The sequence below is a fragment of the Ursus americanus genome, chromosome 8 (assembly GCF_024610735.1).
Source record: "Ursus americanus isolate L20-20 chromosome 8, mUrsAme1.1.p, whole genome shotgun sequence".
NCBI lineage: Eukaryota > Metazoa > Chordata > Mammalia > Carnivora > Ursidae > Ursus > Ursus americanus.
The window spans coordinates 81,546,146-81,566,038 of record NC_142134.1 but is presented as its reverse complement, the minus strand read 5'-3'; the positions used below and the strand labels follow the sequence as shown (position 1 = coordinate 81,566,038).

At 53.8% G+C, this 19,893-nt stretch overlaps 2 protein-coding genes across 7 annotated transcripts in view; both read left to right on the top strand.

The window, feature by feature from the left end:
* The window catches only part of GRK4 (G protein-coupled receptor kinase 4), a 90,321-nt gene extending 83,717 nt beyond the window's left edge, over positions 1–6,604 (top strand). For all 6 annotated transcript variants that reach the window (XM_087864329.1, XM_087864332.1, XM_087864330.1 and 3 more), the window contains 4 exons: positions 2,461–2,595; positions 4,438–4,575; positions 5,206–5,343; positions 6,452–6,604. In XM_087864329.1, coding sequence (XP_087720455.1) covers positions 2,461–2,595; positions 4,438–4,575; positions 5,206–5,343; positions 6,452–6,505 — 465 coding nt within the window. In that variant the 3' untranslated portion in view covers positions 6,506–6,604. The remainder of the gene's footprint in view (positions 1–2,460; positions 2,596–4,437; positions 4,576–5,205; positions 5,344–6,451) is intronic.
* A 12,550-nt stretch (positions 6,605–19,154) lies between these two features.
* The window catches only part of HTT (huntingtin), a 137,113-nt gene continuing 136,374 nt past the window's right edge, over positions 19,155–19,893 (top strand). Inside the window, exon 1 of the mRNA XM_087864327.1 lies at positions 19,155–19,526. Within this exon, the coding sequence (XP_087720453.1) occupies positions 19,315–19,526 (212 nt within the window). The 5' untranslated portion in view covers positions 19,155–19,314. The remainder of the gene's footprint in view (positions 19,527–19,893) is intronic.

Sequence of the window (19,893 nt, the reverse complement as noted above, 5' to 3'; positions counted from 1 at the left end):
GTTGGGACTCCGATCTCTGGCTTGCAGGTTGTGCTGGGGGCCACATCTCAGCTCCCTACACCAGGCTTCCCTGTCTGGCCTCTGGTCTCTCGTCTATGACGTTTGCATGGTGATAACCTGACCTTCACAGGCTCGCTGGGAAGGGGCGATGTAGGAGTGCGTGTGACGTGCCTAGTGACACACAAATCCTCAGTAGCTCCTGTGAGCGGAGACAGCTGGCTCTTGGAGAGTGGGTTTAACCCCAGCAGATGGGGACTGGAGGAGAGGGCATCTCAGGAGGCAGGGGGCATTTGGAGAGGACAGCACCTGGGGACAGGGACGGTGGGCCGGGCCCCGTGCCCAGTGCACTTGCAGAGGGGGCGCTGCAGGCCTGTGCATGGCTCTTCCCCCTCTCTGCCTCTCCTCTGCCCAGCACCTGCTCCCAGCACGCTGCAGCCATGCCAAGTGAGCATGCAGATGTGGCGTGAGGTCAGAGCGTGGCACTTGTGTAGGACAGAGCAAGTGGCTTTTCACACCGACCCAAACAGGTGGCCAGAGTGGCGCCTGACATGTGGACACCTGTCTGTAGTTTCCAAAGCTCTATGATGTATTGCCTCCTTTGACCCTAAGAGTGGACTTCTAAGGGGTTTTTCTTAGCCTCACAGTTTTTTTTTTGTTTGTTTGTTTTGTTTTTTTATAATAATATTTTTTATTATATTATGTTAGTCACCATACAGTACATCCCTGGTTTTTGATGTAAAGTTGGATGATTCATTAGCTGCGTATAACACCCAGTGCACCACGCAATACGTGCTCTCCTTAATACCCATCACCAGCCTATCCCATTCCCCCACGCCCTCCCCTCTGAAGCCCTCAGTTTGTTTCTTAGCCTCACAGTTGAAAGATTAAGAGTTTGATTTTTTTAAAAGATTTTATTTATTTATTTTAGAGAGAGAGAGAGCGCGCGGGTGAGCACTTGTGTGGGGGGAGGGGCTGAGGGAGCAGGAGAAGCAGACTCCCTGCTGAGCACGGAACCCCCGACCCTGAGAACACGACCTGAGCTGAAATCAAGCGTTGGCAGCTTAACCGACTGAGCCACCCAGGCGCCCCTAAGAATTTGATTTTTGTGATATCCCATAACGGGATGTCAGTGGGCAAGCTTGAACCCAGGCCTTCTGACCACAAGTCCACGGCCATCTGACCGGTGTGTGTCAGCAGCAGGCTTGATGATGGAGTCCTGGAACCTCTGAGACGCTGGGACTTTTCAGATCTGTTTTTAATGAGCAAAGCATGCCAAGAATAACTGCCCTGAGCAAATCTTGTTGAGCCCTCGCCCTGGCGAGGTGCGGGGGCTACAGCAGCGAGTGGGAGTTCCCACGGCCCTACCTCTGCAGGTGTGGGTCCAGCAGGAGGGACTGGCCCTGAGCATGTCCCCAAGTGATGGCGTCACACCAGGAGGGACGGGTGTCCTAAGGGAGCATGCTCCGAGGTAGGAAGCTGGAGCCCGGCTCAGCCAGACAAAGGGTCTTCTAGACAGAGGATGTAGTGCGTGTGCAGGCCGTGAGACGGTGAGCAAGGGGGTGTGTGCTGCTTTGAGTCTACGCAGTGAAGGCTGCAGGGGTGTGCGGGCCGGTGCACACACACCAGGCGCAGAATGTGCTCGGCTCTTTGCCTGGGAATTTGGTTACTCTTCAGAAAAGCGGTGGGTGCGGGCTGCGAGATGAGGCCAGGGTCAGCAGACTTCTCCGTGAGGGGCCAGGTGCTTAGGCTTTGCTGGTCCCTCGCACCACTGTCGCGCTCCACTCCCAGGGCGCAGCAGCACGGGCCGGGCTGGGCTGTGCTGTGCTGAAACCTTGGCGAGGTCAGGCCTGGCCCTGCTTTAGAGCCTGACCTGTCCCGTGTTGCTCTGAGCACAGCCAAGCCTTTCTGACTGATGATAACTGTGGATGAGGCCCTATTTGGTGAAAATTATGAATATATGAGTAAGGAATACTTTTGAAAGAGATGCTGTCTGTTCATTTTAAGAATATACACTTTCTAGAATTTGGTTTGCCGAATTTTTGCCTCATATGAGCTCCTTAGTGATCTATTTAATGGATAGATTAAAGTAGTCTCTATTTATAAACATAACATTAGAATGGTGTCTGTGAAGTTCTTGACAGTTCCTGTTTCTTTTAAAAGTGTCCCCTAATTTTTACATGGCTAAAACTTTTTCCTTAAGGATTTACTTAGCCAACCTTTACTTGCTGGTAGCTCAAAGGCTGTTACATTAGTTCCACTCCTTTTTGAAGCATCGTCTCTTCTAAATTCGTGAAATCTGAATTAAGGAGGTTTGGGCGAAACTTTGAAATTTGAGTAACTTTGTTTGGATGGAGGTGCTCTTTGCCACCCCTGATTTTTTGCTTATTATTATGGAGACTTTCCGAGTTCTCTCTTCTATCCTAAAAGCTTAAATTGACTCCGTTTCTGCCTTTTGCATAGTTACTCACCAAGAATCCCAAACAGCGGCTGGGCAGCAAGGCCGGAGCAGTGGAAGTGAAAGCTCACCCCGTGTTCAAGGATATTAACTTCAAGAGGCTGGAAGCAAATATATTAGATCCACCTTTCTGTCCTGATGTAAGTACGTTGCCCAGACAGGAGCAGGGTGTTCAAGAAAATGGATCCACAGAACCCCGTGATTTTCTAGCAGATGCAGGGCCACTGGTGCCACCTGGCTGTGCTTCTCCTCGGGTGCCCCCTCCCAGCACCTGGCCCCTTACCACACTGTCCTCACAGGTCCCCATGGGCCTTCCTGGCAGCCAACCCTGGCTCTGCCCTGCTCGGAGCCCCGGCACCACCCCACCGCCTCCTCGGCGGGCCCTGAAAGGCCTTCCATGTGACAGCATCCCCTTTCTTGTGTCAGTGCCAGCACACCCACCTCTGTAGTCTGGGAAGCCCTTCCGCTCTCTGTGTCTCCAAGGTCCTGGCTCCATGCCGCCTGCAGGGAGCCCTGGAGGTCACCTGATCCTCCTGTGAGCCTGCCGCGGAGGCCTACTCAGGGGCCAGGTCCGCGCGCTTAGCACAGGGCCCGGCTTGGGTCAGTCCTTGGTGGGAACACCCGCAGGCAGGAAATCCATGCTGAGGAAAGCAGAAATGAACGGACAGCAGTCTGTCCTTAACAGAAATGTGGAGATAATTCTGCAGGACATGATGGAACTGAGGTGTACAATTGAAACATTTTTAGTTGTACAAGTCAGGACTTACTATGTTTTTATATTCCAGTATGTTGTAGTAGTAGCTCCTTTCTTTGAGTGAGTTCACACATTGCATATTTACTGAGTGCCTACCACCTGCTAGACACAGATGGAGGTGTTAGGACCCCAGGGAGCACAAGAAAGCAAGGTCTTGCCCCGTGTCGCTTGCTCCAGCCCGCAAATGTGGGCAGCGGAACAAATGACGAACGGAGCGAACCACTGGACAGGGATGTGCACCCCAGGGACTTGACGTGGGCCATCAGGTGTGAAAGGAGCAGGGAAGGCAGTCTTCTCCAGGAAGCGGCGATGACTCCCCTTGCTGTGTTCAGAGGCCTGGGGCAGGGCCTGCCAGGTCGAGGCTCCGGGGCTGACTTTCTGGGTATTCTACTGAATGTAACCAGAGGAATTGTGAGGGCCCACTGACAGGGGAGTCCCGTGGTAACGGTCAGGCAGTCTTGTCCGGGGGGGTGGGCAGGACAGGGTTCTGGGCCTTCAGCCTGGGCTCAGTCCTCACCAGACTTCCCCTGGACTGTCTTCTGAGTGGGGCCCCCACTTGCTTCCATGGCCCCGCTGTGTGGGGACTGAATGGGTAGTGGCTGCTCTGAGGTTGCAGACCAGCGGCCTATTGAATGGCCCTTGTTAGATCATGCAGGTTCCCGCCCGCGGGTAGGGCGGTTCTCAGAACTACCGGCGTCTTGCACGATCATGGTTTGGCCGGTAGCTAGACTCCCGTGTTTACGTTCCTGATTTCCAGGAGCTCAGGTGGCTGCACTGGAGGAGGCCACGGCCCAGGCCCAGACGCGCCCTGCTGGCTTGCCCCCCGAAGGGCAGCAGGCTGGGGCTCCTGTCCCAGAGGAGGGGCAGCTGGAGGCCACTAGATGAGCTCTGACAGGAGGTCAAGAAGCAGGACCTGCCCTTTTTCACCTAGACTCTGCGTGGGGCACTTCACAAGGAGGAGGCCAAGGGTTCCATGGCCTTCCATCCCGCCTCTGCCTGTCACCCATTTTCCACCGCAGGAAAGGGAAGGGTGGGGCCCTCGGGAGGTTTGCAGACCAGAGGGCATCCACGGGGTCTGTGACCGAGAAGAGCTCCCAAGAGGGAGGAAAAGGCTTCAAATACAGTGTGAATGCATCGATTTCACACGCGCTGCATTCTTAGTAATTAAGGAGACTAAGAATGACTCCAGTAATCCCAGAGCCAACGCCTCTTTGTTGTTGGTGCACAGCCGCACGCCATTTACTGTAAGGACGTCGTGGACATCGAGCAGTTCTCCACGGTGAGAGGGGTCTACCTGGACACCGCAGACGACACATTCTACAGTCAGTTTGCTACGGGCTGTGTCTCCATCCCCTGGCAGAACGAGGTACTGCCTGTTTGTACTGGGTATAGCACCAGGAGAAAAAAATCCTGCCCGTGTGCGTACGTGTGCATGTGTGTCTGTGTCTGTGTGTGTGTGCATGTGTGTCTGTGTGCATGTGTGCGTGTGTGCATGTGTGTCTGTGTGCATGTGCGTGTGTGTGCATGTGTGTCTGTGTGTGTCTGTGTGTGCATGTGTCTCTGTGCATGCATGCATGTGTGTGTCTGTGTGCGTGCGTGCATGTGCGTGTGTGTGCATGTGTGTGTCTGTGTGCGCATGTGTCTCTGTGCATGCATGCGTGTGTGTGTCTGTGTGCGTGCGTGCGTGCATGCATGTGTGCATGTGTCGGTGTGTGTGTGTGTAGGTAAGATTATGCAAGGCAGCTGCCCTGGTGCCTGCACAGGAGGGGGACAGTTCACCACCCTGGGTCCCACTTTCAAAGCGGGCCTGGCCGGTACCCAGTCCTTACCTGCTCTGGGGGGTGCACTCACAGGGAGGAAGAAGAGGCTGCGTTCCCTGCCCCAAGCATGGGAACGGGAGTGGCCCCCGTGTGCCGAGCTGGGTGTCGGGCAGGAAATGGCTGACCGACCTCGTGATGTCTCTCCCCTTTTCTGTCCTGCTCTTGTGTGGACACAGATGATCGAATCGGGTTGTTTTAAGGACATCAATGAAGATGAGCCTGAAGAAAACATGGTGTTGAATGTAGAAGAGAAAATGCATCACCCGGTTCCCAAACCAAAGAGAGGCTTCTTCTACAGACTCTTCAGGAGAGGGGTAAGGGTAACAAGCATTTTGTTATTTTGGGTGTTTTTTTTTTTAATGGGATGTGTTAAAAGAAAAGAAATATTTCACCAAGGTAAAAACTTTCTTTTCTCAGCTTTCTTATTAAGACATTTCACGTAATTTAAGAGCTCTAGCCCTATGGTGCAATTTGAGCCCCACCAGAAAAATCCTCACTATGTCGTTTGCTGTTGGTGTGAAGACTCTGTTCTGACGCACAAAGGAAAAAAGGCTCGCCGGCAGGCGGCCCAGACCCTCCCTCAGTGAGGCGGTGCGTGAGCTCGCTCGCAACCGAGCGTCCGGTCGTGGAGCAGCTAGTCATGTAGATCGCCGTCCCCACTCCGACGTGGCTGCGGGTCCCTCCAGGGCCTGCTCTCGTACGGGACGTGGGAGAGCGGCGCCGACAGACTCCCTGGGGTAGCATGATACTAAGGATGTTTTTCCTAGTGAAGGTTTTCTCCTTGGACCAAGGCATCGCCCTGCTTTGTACCCTGTACGTTCGCGAAGACTTTATTCAGAGGTTGTCCACTAACATTAAAGTCCCTCTTTGCTCAGCATGAAAAACAAGCCTTAGGTGGGAAAGTTCTGTCAGGGCGCGTCCACCAGGACCACCTTTCCTCGGAGAACGGGGGACAGGTGTGGATTAGTGCCATGGGTCTCCCAGGCAGCCAGTCTCTCCATGTGCAGGAAGTCCTGCCTGGACATGCTCCGCACGCCAGCCCACCCTGAGCAGGGGGAGCCGGTCAGGGACACTGCAGCCGTGGACGTCACAGTGCAGGATGGGCTGCTCTGTGCTACCATGGTGCTGACAGGAGGAGCCCGGGCCTCGTTCCCTTGCAGCGCTCAGCTCGGGTCATGTAATTGCATTGAGTGTGCAACAGAGAAAGCGAACCTGAGATGCTGTGTGTGTGTGTGTGTGTGTGTGTGTGTGTGTGTGAACTGAGCATCCTCCGTACCGTGAGGGGAGTAAGAAGAAGTGTGGGATTCAGCCTTAAAGTCAGTGCCCCGGCCCTGTGCTTGTAAACGCTTGTGTGCACCACAGGAGAGTGGGGTGGGCGTGCGTTAGGTAAGTGACTGACCCCGCCGCTCTGCCGTGTTGCAGGGCTGCATTAGCGGTGGCCCCAGCGAGAAGGAGGAGCTGCCCACAAGTCTGTGACCACTCACTGCAGAGCCCGACCCCAGCGCCAAGGAGCCTGTGCTCAGCGTTCCATCCCGTCTGCGAGCCGCAATAAACAAGTGACGTAGCTTAACATGAGCCGTATGCGTCTGCGGATTTCTCTATATCCATACCTGAGTTGTGTTTTCACCAAAGCCGGGTTGAATAAAAAGGCACTTGAGGACTGCCCCGATGCCCAGAAGCCCCTGGTGTGGACATCTTGTGGCGGGGGCTCAAGTGCCACGTGTGCCCACAGAGAGGGCGGAAGAGTGGGCTTGGGCATCAGCCCAGCAGTGTCCAGAGCCAAGGGTCCTGTTGCTCAAGCCCAGAGTGTCCTCCAGTGCCCACTGAGGCGGGAGGCAGGTGGGACCCTGCTTTCCCTGGAAGGTCTTTGCCCGTTTGCATCCACACTGACATCCACTCACTTGCCAAGATTCTCCTGTGTGAGGTGTGCACGGTCCTGTGTGCGTGTCTTCGTGGCACTCCTGTGCACGCTCTGGAAGAGGGTGTGTGCAGGTCCCCCGGGCCAGGGCTTGGCCGTCGGCGGCTGCTCCCCCAACTGCGGCAGCCTGGGAGTCTCCAGGACTGTGCGGTGCAGCTGGGAGACGCCTGTGCTTCAGTTGTAGGCGAGGAGCCCCTCCACGGCACCGGTTGGCACTTAGTGTAGGAGCTGGCTTCCCACACAGGCTAAGGGATGCTGGGATTCCAAGGTCAGGAACTCTTTCCCTCCGCCAGGACTGCCCACAGAGGAAGGTGGAGCCCCTTCCGCATGGTGGGAACGTGGGCTCTGTTACTTGGCGCCCACGGGCCTTGTGAAGATGGGAGGGGGGCATGCAGATTCTGCGGCGAGGCGGCGGTGTTGCTGGCTGACCGGGGGCCCCGAGGTGCAGAACTGGGGCTTCCTCCCGTATCCGCATGCATGAGGCCTGCGGCAGGGGCTGGGTGAGAAGCCGGGGGCCAGACCTCAGTGACTTTTCACCAAACAGCAAGGACTTGGTCTGGATATGGAGACCCCGCCACCCGGCGCTTCCGGGAGTGCTGGTTCAACTGTGTGCATGTTCACGGCAGTCTGGGGCACAGCAGCGATTCGGAGGGCCAAGGGCGCTTGCTCTGTACCGACGTGGGGGGAGGGAGGAGTTACCTTGGGGTCCGGGGCCTTTATTTTAGGGATGGCTTCTGTTCAGATGGCAGCCCTCATCTTGGTTTGAAGACAGCAGGAGGTGGGGGATGGAGACCCAAGGCCTTTGTAAGGCGTTTAGTGGAGCGTTTGGTCTGTGCTACCCGCTCAGTAGATCTGTTAGTAATTGTGGAAAAGTAACGTATGCTCCTCATAAACAATGCAGGACGGTTTAGAGAAAACAGAAATCCGGGGCGCCTGGGTGGCTCAGCAGTTGAGCGTCTGCCTTCGGCTCAGGTCATGATCTCAGGATCCTGGGATCGAGCCCCATGTCGGGCTCTCTGCTCAACAGGGAGCCTGCTTCCCCCTCTCCCTCTGTGATCTCTTTTGCTCTTGCAAAATAAATGAAATCTTTAAAAAAAATGAAGTGTATGAACAGCTGGTGTAACCCGTATAAGAAAGAGCTAAAGGGATTACAAATGGCTCTGTCTGGCAAGTGTTTCCCCTGGGATGGGCAGCAGTGGGCCGGAGGAGTGCTGTTTTCTTTGTAAGCACTGTGTCTGACTTGTTCTTTTGACCATGTCTGTGTATTATTAAGATAAAAATAAACATCGCATTGTGAAAATTATTTGTTTTCCCTAAATAAAGCACAATTACATTCCAAAAAAGATGTGTGGGCATTTTAAAAGAATATATATTATATACCGATGTGAACAAATTGCCCTTCTGAAAATTTTGAAAGATTTCCTTTCCCACCAAAAATGTCTAACAATTCCCTGTTAGTTTCACCAAAAACTAGATTTTTCTCTTGTTGAACAGTTTCATTAGAAACAAAGTGTTTCTTTTTCTTTCTTTTTTTCCTGTGGTAAAATATACATAAAATTTACCCTCTTAACATTGTTAAGTGTCCAGTTCAGTGGCACTACGTACATTCATGTTGCCGTGCGGCCGTCCCCACCGTCCGTCTTGAGAACTGATCTTGTGAATCTGACACTCTGTCCTCACTAAACAGTAGCTGTCCATTCTCTCCCCGGCCCCAGGGGCCCACCGTCCACTTTCTGTCTCTCTGAATTAGACTCTCCTAGGAGCCTCCTATAAATGGAATCATACAGTATTTCTTCTTTCGTGGCTGGCTTATTTCACTCAGCATAATGTCCTCAAGGGTCATCCGTGTTCTAGCAGGTGTCAGGATTCCCTTCCTGTTTAAGGCTGATTAACATTCCGTTGTGTGACGGACCACACGGTGTTTCTCCGTCCACCTGCTGACGGGTGCCTGGCTGTTGTGAATCCTGCTTCCAGTTCCTTCAGGTGAACACCCAGAAGTGGGATCGCTGGGTTGTATGGGAGCTCCACTCTTAGTTTTTTGGGGAACTGCCACACTGTCTTCCACAGCGGCTGCCCCAGCTTGTGCTCCCACCAACACGGCACAGGGTTCCAGTTTCCCTACCTCCTCCCGAACACATTTCTTTTTCTTTTTTTTTTTTTAAAGATTTTATTTATTTATTCGACAGAGATAGAGACAGCCAGCGAGAGAGGGAACACAAGCAGGGGGAGTGGGAGAGGAAGAAGCAGGCTCATAGCGGAGGAGCCTGACGTGGGGCTCGATCCCAGAACGCCGGGATCACGCCCTGAGCCGAAGGCAGACGCTTAACCGCTGTGCCACCCAGGCGCCCCCCGAACACATTTCTAATGGCTCCTTGGCATTATTCTAATATATGAAAGTACAGATGTTCCTACCAAAGTCTTATGGTTGGACATTGATGTTGTTCATCATATTAATATTGCTTCCGGAACATTTTGGTGCCTCCGTCCCTGAATGCTTATCTAGTAATGTCCCTAGGGCAGCACTCCCACGTATGTACTAAGTCACATGGTTTGCGTACTTACAGCTTTTGCGAATGCTGCCAAATGACTCTTCAGAAAAGTGATTACGAATTTACTACAACGAGCAGTTTTTGGAAGCCCTGTTTGCTTGTGTTCTTACCAATCCCGGCGAGTGCTCTCATCTTTGCTCGCCCTGTCTTAGGTTCTCGCTGAACCGTGAGGGTACTAATTTTGAGGTTGCTGCCAGTGCTCACCTTAGCTGCAGTGTCAGGACGCGGGGACCCAGGCACAGCAAGTGATCACATCGCCGCCTCCCCTCCTGGGTCTGTGCTCCCTTGTCTAGAAAGTGAGGCATGTGCAATAAGAAAGATTTCTCTTTGGCTCATTCTTTGAAGTCTCCAGACTTGCTTCTCTGATATCCTGACTCTGAGTTGAGCCCATGGCCCTCTGCGCAAGCAGGCGCTCGCCCCTTTCTCTCCTGCTTCCTTGTGTTATTCCTCTTGCCTGCAGGCAGCTGAGTGTAAGTGAAGTTCTTCAAACACTCTGCTTTGTCATTAGGACACATTCCCCCCTTCTCTGTGGGAGCAGGAACCCAGCGGAGGGCCTGCTCTGCGCGCTGGGGGTGCCGTGGTTCTGCTTGTCCTGGGTCATGGCCCAGCATCTCCTTAAGTCACAGTTTTAAATAGGAAGTGGAATTTCCAGTTGATCATCTAATAAGGAAACAACTGGACTTTAGCGGTTTTGCTCAGGAAAGAACATAGCTCTCCCAGCAGAGGAAATATGATGCCCCATGTCGACCTTGTTCATTAATACAGCAGTCAAAGCCAGCCGGTATCTTCAAGAAGTCTTCCTGACCCTCCTCCCCAGGCCCATTGAAGGGCCCTTCCCTGGGCTGGAGCTTTTAGCAGCGAATCAAAGACACGGTCATAACCTTTGTGATGTTCTTAGTCTAGTTGCACAACCACCAATGAGCAGGACGCTGTCTTAAGTCCATCTGGGCTGCTGTTGCCCAGCACCCTGAACCGGGCAGCTTGTAAACAGCAGAAATGCATTTCCCACAGTCCTGTCCTCACGTGGCAGAGAGCAGAGAGGGGAAGCAAGCTCTCTCTTGACCCTCACAAGGGCACTAACCCAGTCGTGGGGGTCCACCCTCTTGACCTCATCTAATCCCAATTATCTGAGTCACAGACAGTTAACATGAAGATCTGAAATGAGATATGACTGAACCAAAGAAAGATCCTGAAGAAGCTCTTCATCTCATTCATGGGTACTAAATTACCAGGGTCCCGAGAGGTAGAGCCTATGACCAAGAGTACAGCAAGGGGACATAGATAAGAGGAATGAAACCAGCCAAGGACAAAAATGAAGTAAACAAGAAGGAAACAGGATTAGAGAGAAAAGGAGAGCTATTCTGACTTTACATTCTTTGTGAAATGCATTTTAAGTACATCAAAAGTCTTGTAGTATAAATTTGAATTTATGTGTACCTACTGCCACTGAACTGTCCACTTAAGAATGGCTAAAATAGGGGCGCCTGGGCGGCTCAGTCAGTGAAGTGTCTGCCTTCAGCTCAGGTCATGATCCCGGGGTCCTGGGATCGAGTCCTGCATCTGGATCCCTGCTCGGCGGGGAGTCTGCTTCTCCCTCTACGCCTGCCCTACATCCTGCTCTTGCACTTACTCTCGATTAAATAAATAAATAAAATCTTTTTAAAAAAACAAAAGAGGGGCTCCTGGATGGCTCAGTTGGTTAAGCGTCTGCCTTCAGCTCAGGTCATGATCCCAAGGACCTGGGATTGAGCCTCAAGTCAAGCTCTCTGTTCAGTGGGGAGCCTGCTTCTCCCTCTCCCCCTCCACCCCTCCCCCTGTTTGTGCTCTCTCTCTCAAATAAATAAATAAAATCTTAAAAAAAAAAAGAATGGCTAAAATGGTCGATTTTATGTTCTGTGTATTTTCCTACAATAAAAAAGAACAAAAATAATATAAGCTCCTCATTGCCCGGCTCTGTGCTCTGCGAGGCCCAGAAGCAATGATGCCCCCACAGTGATGAGCACACCTCACCCAGCTCTTGGTTTCTAAACACCACTCTCCACTAAAAGGAGTCAGGGCTCCTTAGAGAAGTGGCTGATTCCCGGGTTGAGGAGGGAAGGATGTGCTGGGAACATCTTGTTGTGACATAACATAAGAAAGTGCTCAAGAAATGATGGGACATGGCAAAGGGACACAGGAGCTACCTTGAAGGGGCTTCTGTTGAACTGGGGACGATTAGAGCTTTAACAAAAGAATAATGATGAAACTGGTTATGACGTATAATTTTTAAGATTCAGAGAATAAAAGGAAAGGAGGGGATGGATGTGATATGGGGGAGGAGAGCTCTTCCTCAGAAGTGCCAGGCGCTCAGGGCAGAAGAAACGAGGGAGTTGCAAGAGTCACCACTTTGCAGTTCTCAGCCTGAAAGATGACTCAGGCCGGGATCTTCAAGGGATGCCAGGCCCACTGGTGGAAGGCTTTTGGGTGGCGGGACATTCTCAGAGGTCCAGAGAACTCCAGGGAACCACCACAAAGGACTCACTAATTATGGAGGAAAATGTGCCTTCATGTTGGAGAGATCTGGCAGTCACCACCTTTACTGAGTGACCAAACCCTGCCGCACTGAAGACCACGCACTCCAGGACAAGCCCCACCTGTGAAGCCTCCTTCCTAAAGGGCTGCGTGGACCCTAGCTGACCTCCACCCCACAGCCATCCAATAAAATATGTGACTCACATCTGTCATCTTTAAAAAGTAAAAATAGGGGTGCCTGGGTGGCGCAGTCATTGGGCGTCTGCCTTTGGCTCGGGGCGTGATCCTGGCGTTCTGGGATCGAGCCCCACATCAGGCTCCTCCACTAGGAGCCTGCTTCTTCCTCTCCCACTCCCCCTGCTTGTGTTCCCTCTCTTGCTGGCTGTCTGTCTCTGTCAAATAAATGAATAAAATCTTTTTTTAAAAAAAAAGTAAAAATAAACTGCTTTTAACCATTTTTTGTTTAACTCAATATACCCAAATATTATTTCTACATGTAATCAGTATACACATAATGAGATACTTTACATTATTTTGTACTACATATTTTACACGTAACAGCACATCTCAATGCAGAGTTATTACCTTTCAAAGGCTTGATAGCCCCATGGGGCTGAGGTGTGGGGCAGTGCAGCCACACCCTTACCTTCCAGGTGACAAAAAAATGCGAGGGCTGCAGGAACAAGTCAAACCACACCACCGGGAGGCAGTCAAATTCACAAGCGAGGATGTTCCATGAGAAACTGGCTTGGATGCTTTAGAAGGTCAATGTCATTTCAAAAACAAGAACAACAACACAGGGGAAAAATCCATAAAAAACTATGACAACCAAGTGCAATGCATGGGCCTTGATTGGACCCTTCCTTGCCTTAAAAACCTTACAAGACACATCGGGGCCATGTGGAAATTTCACTCAGGGCTGGATTTTAGGTGATGTTAGATAGTTACGTGAAAATGGTATTGTGGCCATTGGTTTTGGAGACATCTCCTGAAGTATTGCAGGGTACAGTGTGACAGTGTCCTCAACTCACCTTCCAGTGATCAGAGGAGTGAAAGAAAATATGACAAGATGTTAACAGTCGTTGGATATAGAGGGAGGTATACTGGGTGGTCAGTGTCCCGCTGACTTCCTGTATGTGTGGGAGAGAAATGAAAAGTGCGCTCAGTCTGCTGCATGGAGACCGGGTTTGGGGCAGCAGGAGTGGAAGTAGGGAGCCCTGTGGCTGCCAACAGTGGCTCAGGCAGGTTGTGAGTGTGGAGATGGAGGAAGGGGACAGGTCTGTGCTGTACCTGGATGTAGAAGCAACAATTCATTACAGCTCTGTCTCAGCCACTGGGCGAGGAGCTCCCTAGGACAGGGACTCCTTTATATTCTATTCAGCCAAGTAAATGAATAAATACTTCTTCAGTGTGGTAAAATAGATGCATTGGCCCAGAAGGCAGCATCATACGTGATGAGAGTATACCCTGGAGGCATTCATGTCAACATCAGGAGTAAGAGAAGGATGGCCACTCTCAACTGACATCCTATTTAATGGGTATAGGAGGAGCTTCCACATACAGCAAGCGCGGGCAAGGAGATACGGATCTACCTTCCTGATGGAAATAACTAATAAAAGCTAGACAAATATAAACACCAAGAGAGTAAGCACCTTTCAGGGATGAAAGCCAGGACAGAATGGGAACGCAGAGAGATGAGCCCCACACCAGGGCTCCCCTGGCTGTGGAGGGACTGGAGGTCCTCAGACACCTGAGAGGCTGGGCTAAGTAGGCCTCTTGGGGAAGGGGAACAAAAGTCAAATCCAAAGCATGCCAAGACTGGGGCCACAGGCAGTTCACTCTCCACTTTGGAGTCTAGCCTGCCCAAAAATAAGGGTGCACTGGGGGTAAGCTGCTCTTGGGTGGCCCAGAGGACTTCACAACTGCAATGTGGATTAAGACAGCCTGGGACTTCTTGGGTCCCAAGTTGCCCAACATTACAAATAAAATCTTCCCTGGAGGAACACTATACCTTAAGCTCCAAATTATTCTATAGTAATTTCCAAATAGCATGTCCAGTAGACAATCAAAGATAACCAGGGACATGAGATGAGACAATACGAATGAGAATTAGCAGACATTGTTTCTCACAAGAGAAACATCCCCTTAGAAGCTCTGGGAGACAAAATCTTCAACAACTGTGTGCATTATGTCCAAGGCATGAAGAATTCGGTGGGGAACTAGAAACTGTAAAAAGTGACATGGCATACTGTAGAATTGAGGGTAAATTCTAGGACAGGGAGCTACAAAATTCTAGAACTTAGTGTGTAAATGGTTTAACAACAGAATGGAAACAGCCAGGAAGAGAACTAGTGAAGTAAGCGAGATGGACCTATCCGGCATAAAGCACCGACAGGTACAACACCAACGAAGGAGAACAGAAGATAGGATAGATAGGTGAGAACACCTAGCACACATTGATTCAGAGCACCAGGAACAGAGAGAGGGAACAGGACAGAAGAAATATTTTGAGGTAATGATTGAGCATCCTCTATGCCATGAAAGTCATCAAACCCAACTAATCCAAGCAGATTAAATGAAAAGAACCCTATTGCTCACCAAGCCAGGAATGACCCACACCACAGACAACACACAGGGCAGGGTACAGTGGAGCTCGTTGGAGAAACATGGAGGCAGACGGCCCTTAGAAGAAGCCCCTGTCTCGAGCTCTTGCTGTGTGTTAGCCACGGCCACTGGAAGCATCCCAGGAGACGGGGCCTTGCTCCCTGTCATCGTGCATGTTTACGGGGACTCGATGGGAACAGGGAGCACCTGGCTGGCCATGCTGCACTGGCAGACTTCAGGCTCTGGGCAGTAGCTGTGCTGCTGAAAAGAACATCCTGATCCCAGACATCTTTCACCAGGGATCAAGCACCCCAAAGCTTCCAGAACGGGGATCAGCCAGCCTTTCGAGCCCTTCCTGCTGGGCAGCTGACTGCTACATAACCAATCGAGCAGGATCCCCGGGGTCGCTGTCCAGAGGCTGGCTTGCACACTGAGACATGGTACAGCGCAATGAGAGAGAGCCAAAGACCACGAGAAGCTGTTAAAAGCAGACGGAAGGGCAGAAAAGACACATCATGCTCAGAGGAGTGATCATTAAATCAACAACTGACGTGTCAACAGCCAGAATGAAAAACAGAAGACAGTGAAGTCCAGATCCTTCATCTGCTGCAGAAAGTATTTGCCAGTCTTGAATTCTATACCCAACCAAAAATCCATTGAGAATGAAGGCAAAGTAAAGGTTTTTTCAGGTAAGCTGAAACAGAGGTTTCAGCAATAAAAGGTCCACTATAAAGCAACTCTATAGGGTGTTTTCCAGGTGGAAGAAAATGATCCCAGATGGAAGATAGGAGATGCAGGAGGGAATGGAGACTAAGAAAAACGTAAAGATGGGAGTCAGTTTGAACAAATGCTGAGTGTGCAAGCCAACAATGACCGTGTCTGTGTCTTCTGCGGTACGCGCGCATGCTTACGTAGAGTTAAAGTGTGTGGCAATGACGCTCTCAATTGGAAGAGCCTTCAGCGGAGACGGGCAGGAGCCTCGAAATCACTCTCGGGAGCTCTGAGCCCACTCACCTTGTTCCCTGTGGCTCTGCCCCACGTCCCAGGGGCTCCTGCCCGCTTTGGGATGCAGAGTGGGCGACACCCCCCAGCTGCAGTGCACCTCATTTGTGGGGGACTTTGGGTGCTTTAAATATCTCCCTCTCTCCCTGTCCAGGATCATCACAAGTGTGTTGCTAGGCTTTCATTTTTAGCTCCCCACCCAAACCTATTCTTTTACATTTTCCCCCCTAAATAGTAACAAGTTTGTTGCAGAAGAGTTGAAAAATACAGAAGAACACAAGGATTAAGATTTAAGTCACCTTTAACTTCCTTGTTCACAGAGAGTCACTGTTACAGACTTAATGTAGGTGTGTGTTGTTTTTCTCTTTCTTAAAAAAAATAAAAGAGGGGGGTCCTGCTATCCACGGTGGTCCGCTCACGCATCACACACCTTTGCCTGAGTCACGAGCGTTCTCCTCAAACAGGTTTGAATGGCTGCGTCGTTTCCCGGCATGTGGATGTACCTTGATTCATTCAGCCGCTCCTTCTGTCGTTTCCACGGGTTTGTCCTCAGTGTTGCTGTCACCAGCGACCATCCTCACACATACGTGATTGTTTCCCTAGGGTAAGTTACTGAAGTGTCTTTGTGTTCAGGGACTCTGCCTGTTTCTAAGGCTTTGCAGACACCAGGCTGAACTGCCCACCCAGCCGTGTTCACCTTTAATGTCTCTGATCTGTGACAGTCCCTTTCCATCAGGCTCTCTTGTAAGATTTCCTGTCAGGATTATAGTAAGTTCTGGGCAGATGACTTTCCTCCTGTCCTGGCTGAAGCAGCCACCAGCTGTCGTGGGCAAATAAGGTCTCATGACTCAGCCTCTCCGGACTGGTTAGAGTTTGGTTTAGGAGCATATAAACAGACTGATCTGAAGTACCTGGAGCTTAAACACAACAGAACTACTACTCTCTCGCACAGTCTCACCTGGCCAGGCTGGCGCGGCACCTCCACCCAGGCTCCTCCCAGCCCTGTCCTGCCAGGATGTGCTCTTCATCCTCGTGATGCAAAATGACTTCTCTAGTGCCAGCCAACAGATCCCCATTCCAGGCCGCAGGAGGAAGAAGGTGTGTCCCTTCCTTTTAAGGACACTTTCCAGAAGTAACACCCATCACTTGTGCTTACATCTCACTGGCCAGAACTTTTTAAGTCACGTGGGTACCACCAGCGAAAAGGAAGGATGGGAAATGTATTTTAACTAAGTGGAAAAGTGCCCAGATAAAATGTCCTGTTGCTGAAGTCCAGAGTGGCCATTAGGAGGCAAGGGTACTACTTATTATGATGGCCGAATTGTGTACCCCTCATTCATATGTTGAGTCCTAACCCCAGCATCTCGGATTGTGACTGTATTTGGAGATGGGACCTTTACAGAGGTGATCAAGATAAAATGAGGTCTTCAGAGTGGGTGTCCTTATAGGAAGAAGGGATCAGGACTCAGATTGACACAGAGAAAGAGTATGTGAGGACAAGGGAGAAGACAGCCGTCTACAGGTCAGGGAGAGAGGGCTCCGAAGAACCAACCTGCCCACGCCTGGATCTCGGATTTCCAGCCTCCAGGACCGGGAGAGGATCCATCTCTGTGGTTGGAGCGGCCCAGTCTGTGCAGCTTTGTTACAAGCAGCCCCAGAAAACTTCCCTTTTGCTGTGTAACCAGCCACCTCCTGGCTTACCAGCACACAGCACCGCACAGCTGCTGTGGGTCAGGAATCTGGGTGCCGTGTCACAGCAAAGCCTGCAGTCAGGTTCCAGCCGCCCCTCTCCTGAAAGCTTGGCCGGGCAAGGACCCACCTCCAAGCACATGTGGTATTGGCAGGAATCAGTTCCCTGTGGGCTGTTGAACTGAAAGCCCCGTTTCTCACTGACTGTTGGCCACGTGGGCCTCTGGAACAGACACAGCAGGCTGCTTCACGAACGTGTACAGGCCAAGAAAGTAAGAGAGCCGCAAGACTCCATCTTTTGTAGCCTAGCCCCAGGAACGCCACCTTGGCCTTATTGAGTTGGTTACAAGCAAGCGACCAGGATCAGGCTGCACTCAAAGGGAGGGGACTATACGAGGGCAGGAATAGCATCAGTATCAGGAGGGGGTCCCTGGGGTGTCTGCGGACCAGCCCCTGAGAGCCTAGAGCCCCACCATTGTGACCTGCTGTGCCTGAGGCATCAGGGAACTGGGACCTCGAGGCTGGTGGCATATTCCCTGAAGGGGGCCCTGTCGCTGTCCCCTCAGGGGCAGTGCTTTTGTGGTGCTGCTGGGCTTCCCTTTATCCCACCACCGGGACGGCTGACCACCAGGAGACAAGGTGGGGTTGTGGCTTGTGGGCCCGGAGGAGGGCGCTGCCCCGGGTGGGATCCTGAGGGCTCATACTGCGCGCATCACCTAACCCCCTGCCCCCCCAGGCAGCTCTCTCTGGGGCTGACCCCTCCCTGCCAGGCGGGCGGGACGCTGCCCCTCGATGCCCGACTGTCCTCTGTAGTCCTCCGCGGGCTCATCGACCTCCCCTCCAGGGAGTGAGGCTCTGGAGCCCGGGTCCCTTCTCCCGGGCCTGCCCCATCCTAAGCAGGAGGTGTCCTATAGACCTCTGTGGACCGGGGGTCCTCTCCTTGAAGGGAACCCGTTAGGGTCGGGCAGTCGTTCTTGTGGGTGGCGCTTCTGGGGTCAGAGCTGCTTCTCTGCGGGCAGCAGGCACTGACCCTGCAGGTTTTTAGCCCCGCGCCTGCCCTAGGCCCTCCCTTGCCCTCCGCTCCCCCTCCCAAGGCCGACTCAGCGAGGGACGGCGCCTGGGCTCCCCGCCTCCCCGCCGGGCACCCCGGGGCTGAGGCCGGCGCACTCACTTCGCCTTTCCTCCCCGCCGGGAGAGCGGGGCGGTCCGGTGGAGCCCCTCCCTCAGCCCGCGCCTCGCTGGGGGTCTCCAGTTCCCAGCCCACCGCCCGCCCTCCCCGCGGTCCCAAGCAGCGGCGACAGGGGTTCCTGCTTAGGGGGACCTTCCCTGACGCGCCCTGCCCCCGCCCTCTGCCCCGCGCCGCCCCTCCCCGAACAGGTGCTTCCCCGCCGCTCCCCACCACCTCTGTCCCCGCCCCTTGTCCCGCCCCCACCCGCTATCCGGTCCTCTGCCCCTCCGCGCCCAGCCCCTCCCGCCGTGCCCTCTGCCCCGCCCCCGTCCTCTGACCAGCCCCTCCGCCGCAGGTGATTCCCCACCTCTCCCCCTGCCCCGCCTCGCACCCTCCGCCCCGCCCCCGTCCTGCGCCCCGCCCATCTCTCCGCTCGTGCTTCCCTGCCGCGTCCCGCCCCTTGCCCCGCCCTCTTTACCGCCGCTTGCCCCACCCCCGCCCTCGGCTCGCCCCCACCCGAGAACGGTGCCGTGATCTCAGCCGCACGGCGTCCCCGGGAGGCCAGCCGGCCGGTGCGAGGGGCGGGCCGGCGCCTCGGCCGGCCATTGGCAGAAGTCGCCACCACCTGCTGTCAATCCCGCCTGCCTGCCCTGGCCCCGCCCCGCCGGCGCAGCGTCAAGGGACGCACGGCCGCGGGGGTTGCCGGGACCGGTCCAAGATGGCTGGGTGCCTCGGTTCCGCTCCTGTCCGCGGCCTCGAGCCCCATTCATTGCCGCGCTGCTGAGCGGCGCCGCAGGTCGGCTCGAGGGCTCGGAGGGCTGTCCCCGCGGGGCGGGAGGCCGCCATGGCGACCCTGGAAAAGCTGATGAAGGCCTTCGAATCCCTCAAGTCCTTTCAGCAGCAACAGCAGCAGCAGCAGCCTCCGCCGCTGCCGCCTCAGCCTCCTCAGCCGCCGCCGCAGGCGCAGCCGCCGCCGCCTCAGCCGCAGCCGCCGCCGCCCCCGCCGCCCCCGCCGCCCCCCGGCCCGGCCGCGGCCGAGGAGCCTCTGCACCGACCGTGAGTACGGGTCCGCTGCAGCCCCCGGCCCACCGACGGCCGGGGGCGGCGGCGCCCCCGCAGACCCCGGTCCCGGGGCCCCCCCGAACTCCGGTCGCGCACCGTCGCCCTTCCTGCGGCGAGACCCCGTCCCGTGGCCCTGCCCGGGTCCCCCGGCGGGGGCCTGCGCCGCTCCGCAGGCCGGTACGGCGTCGCCGGCCTCCCCTGAGGGCACCGAGGCGGGCACGGCCCCAGTCCGCCTTTCCCGGCGTGCGAAGTTAGGGGAGGAACTTTGCTGCTCTGTAATTTTGCCAGAAACGGGCTGTGCTGTGAACAGAACTTGGAAGAGCCGAGACCGCCACTTCCCTTCCCTCTCGTCGTCCCTGAG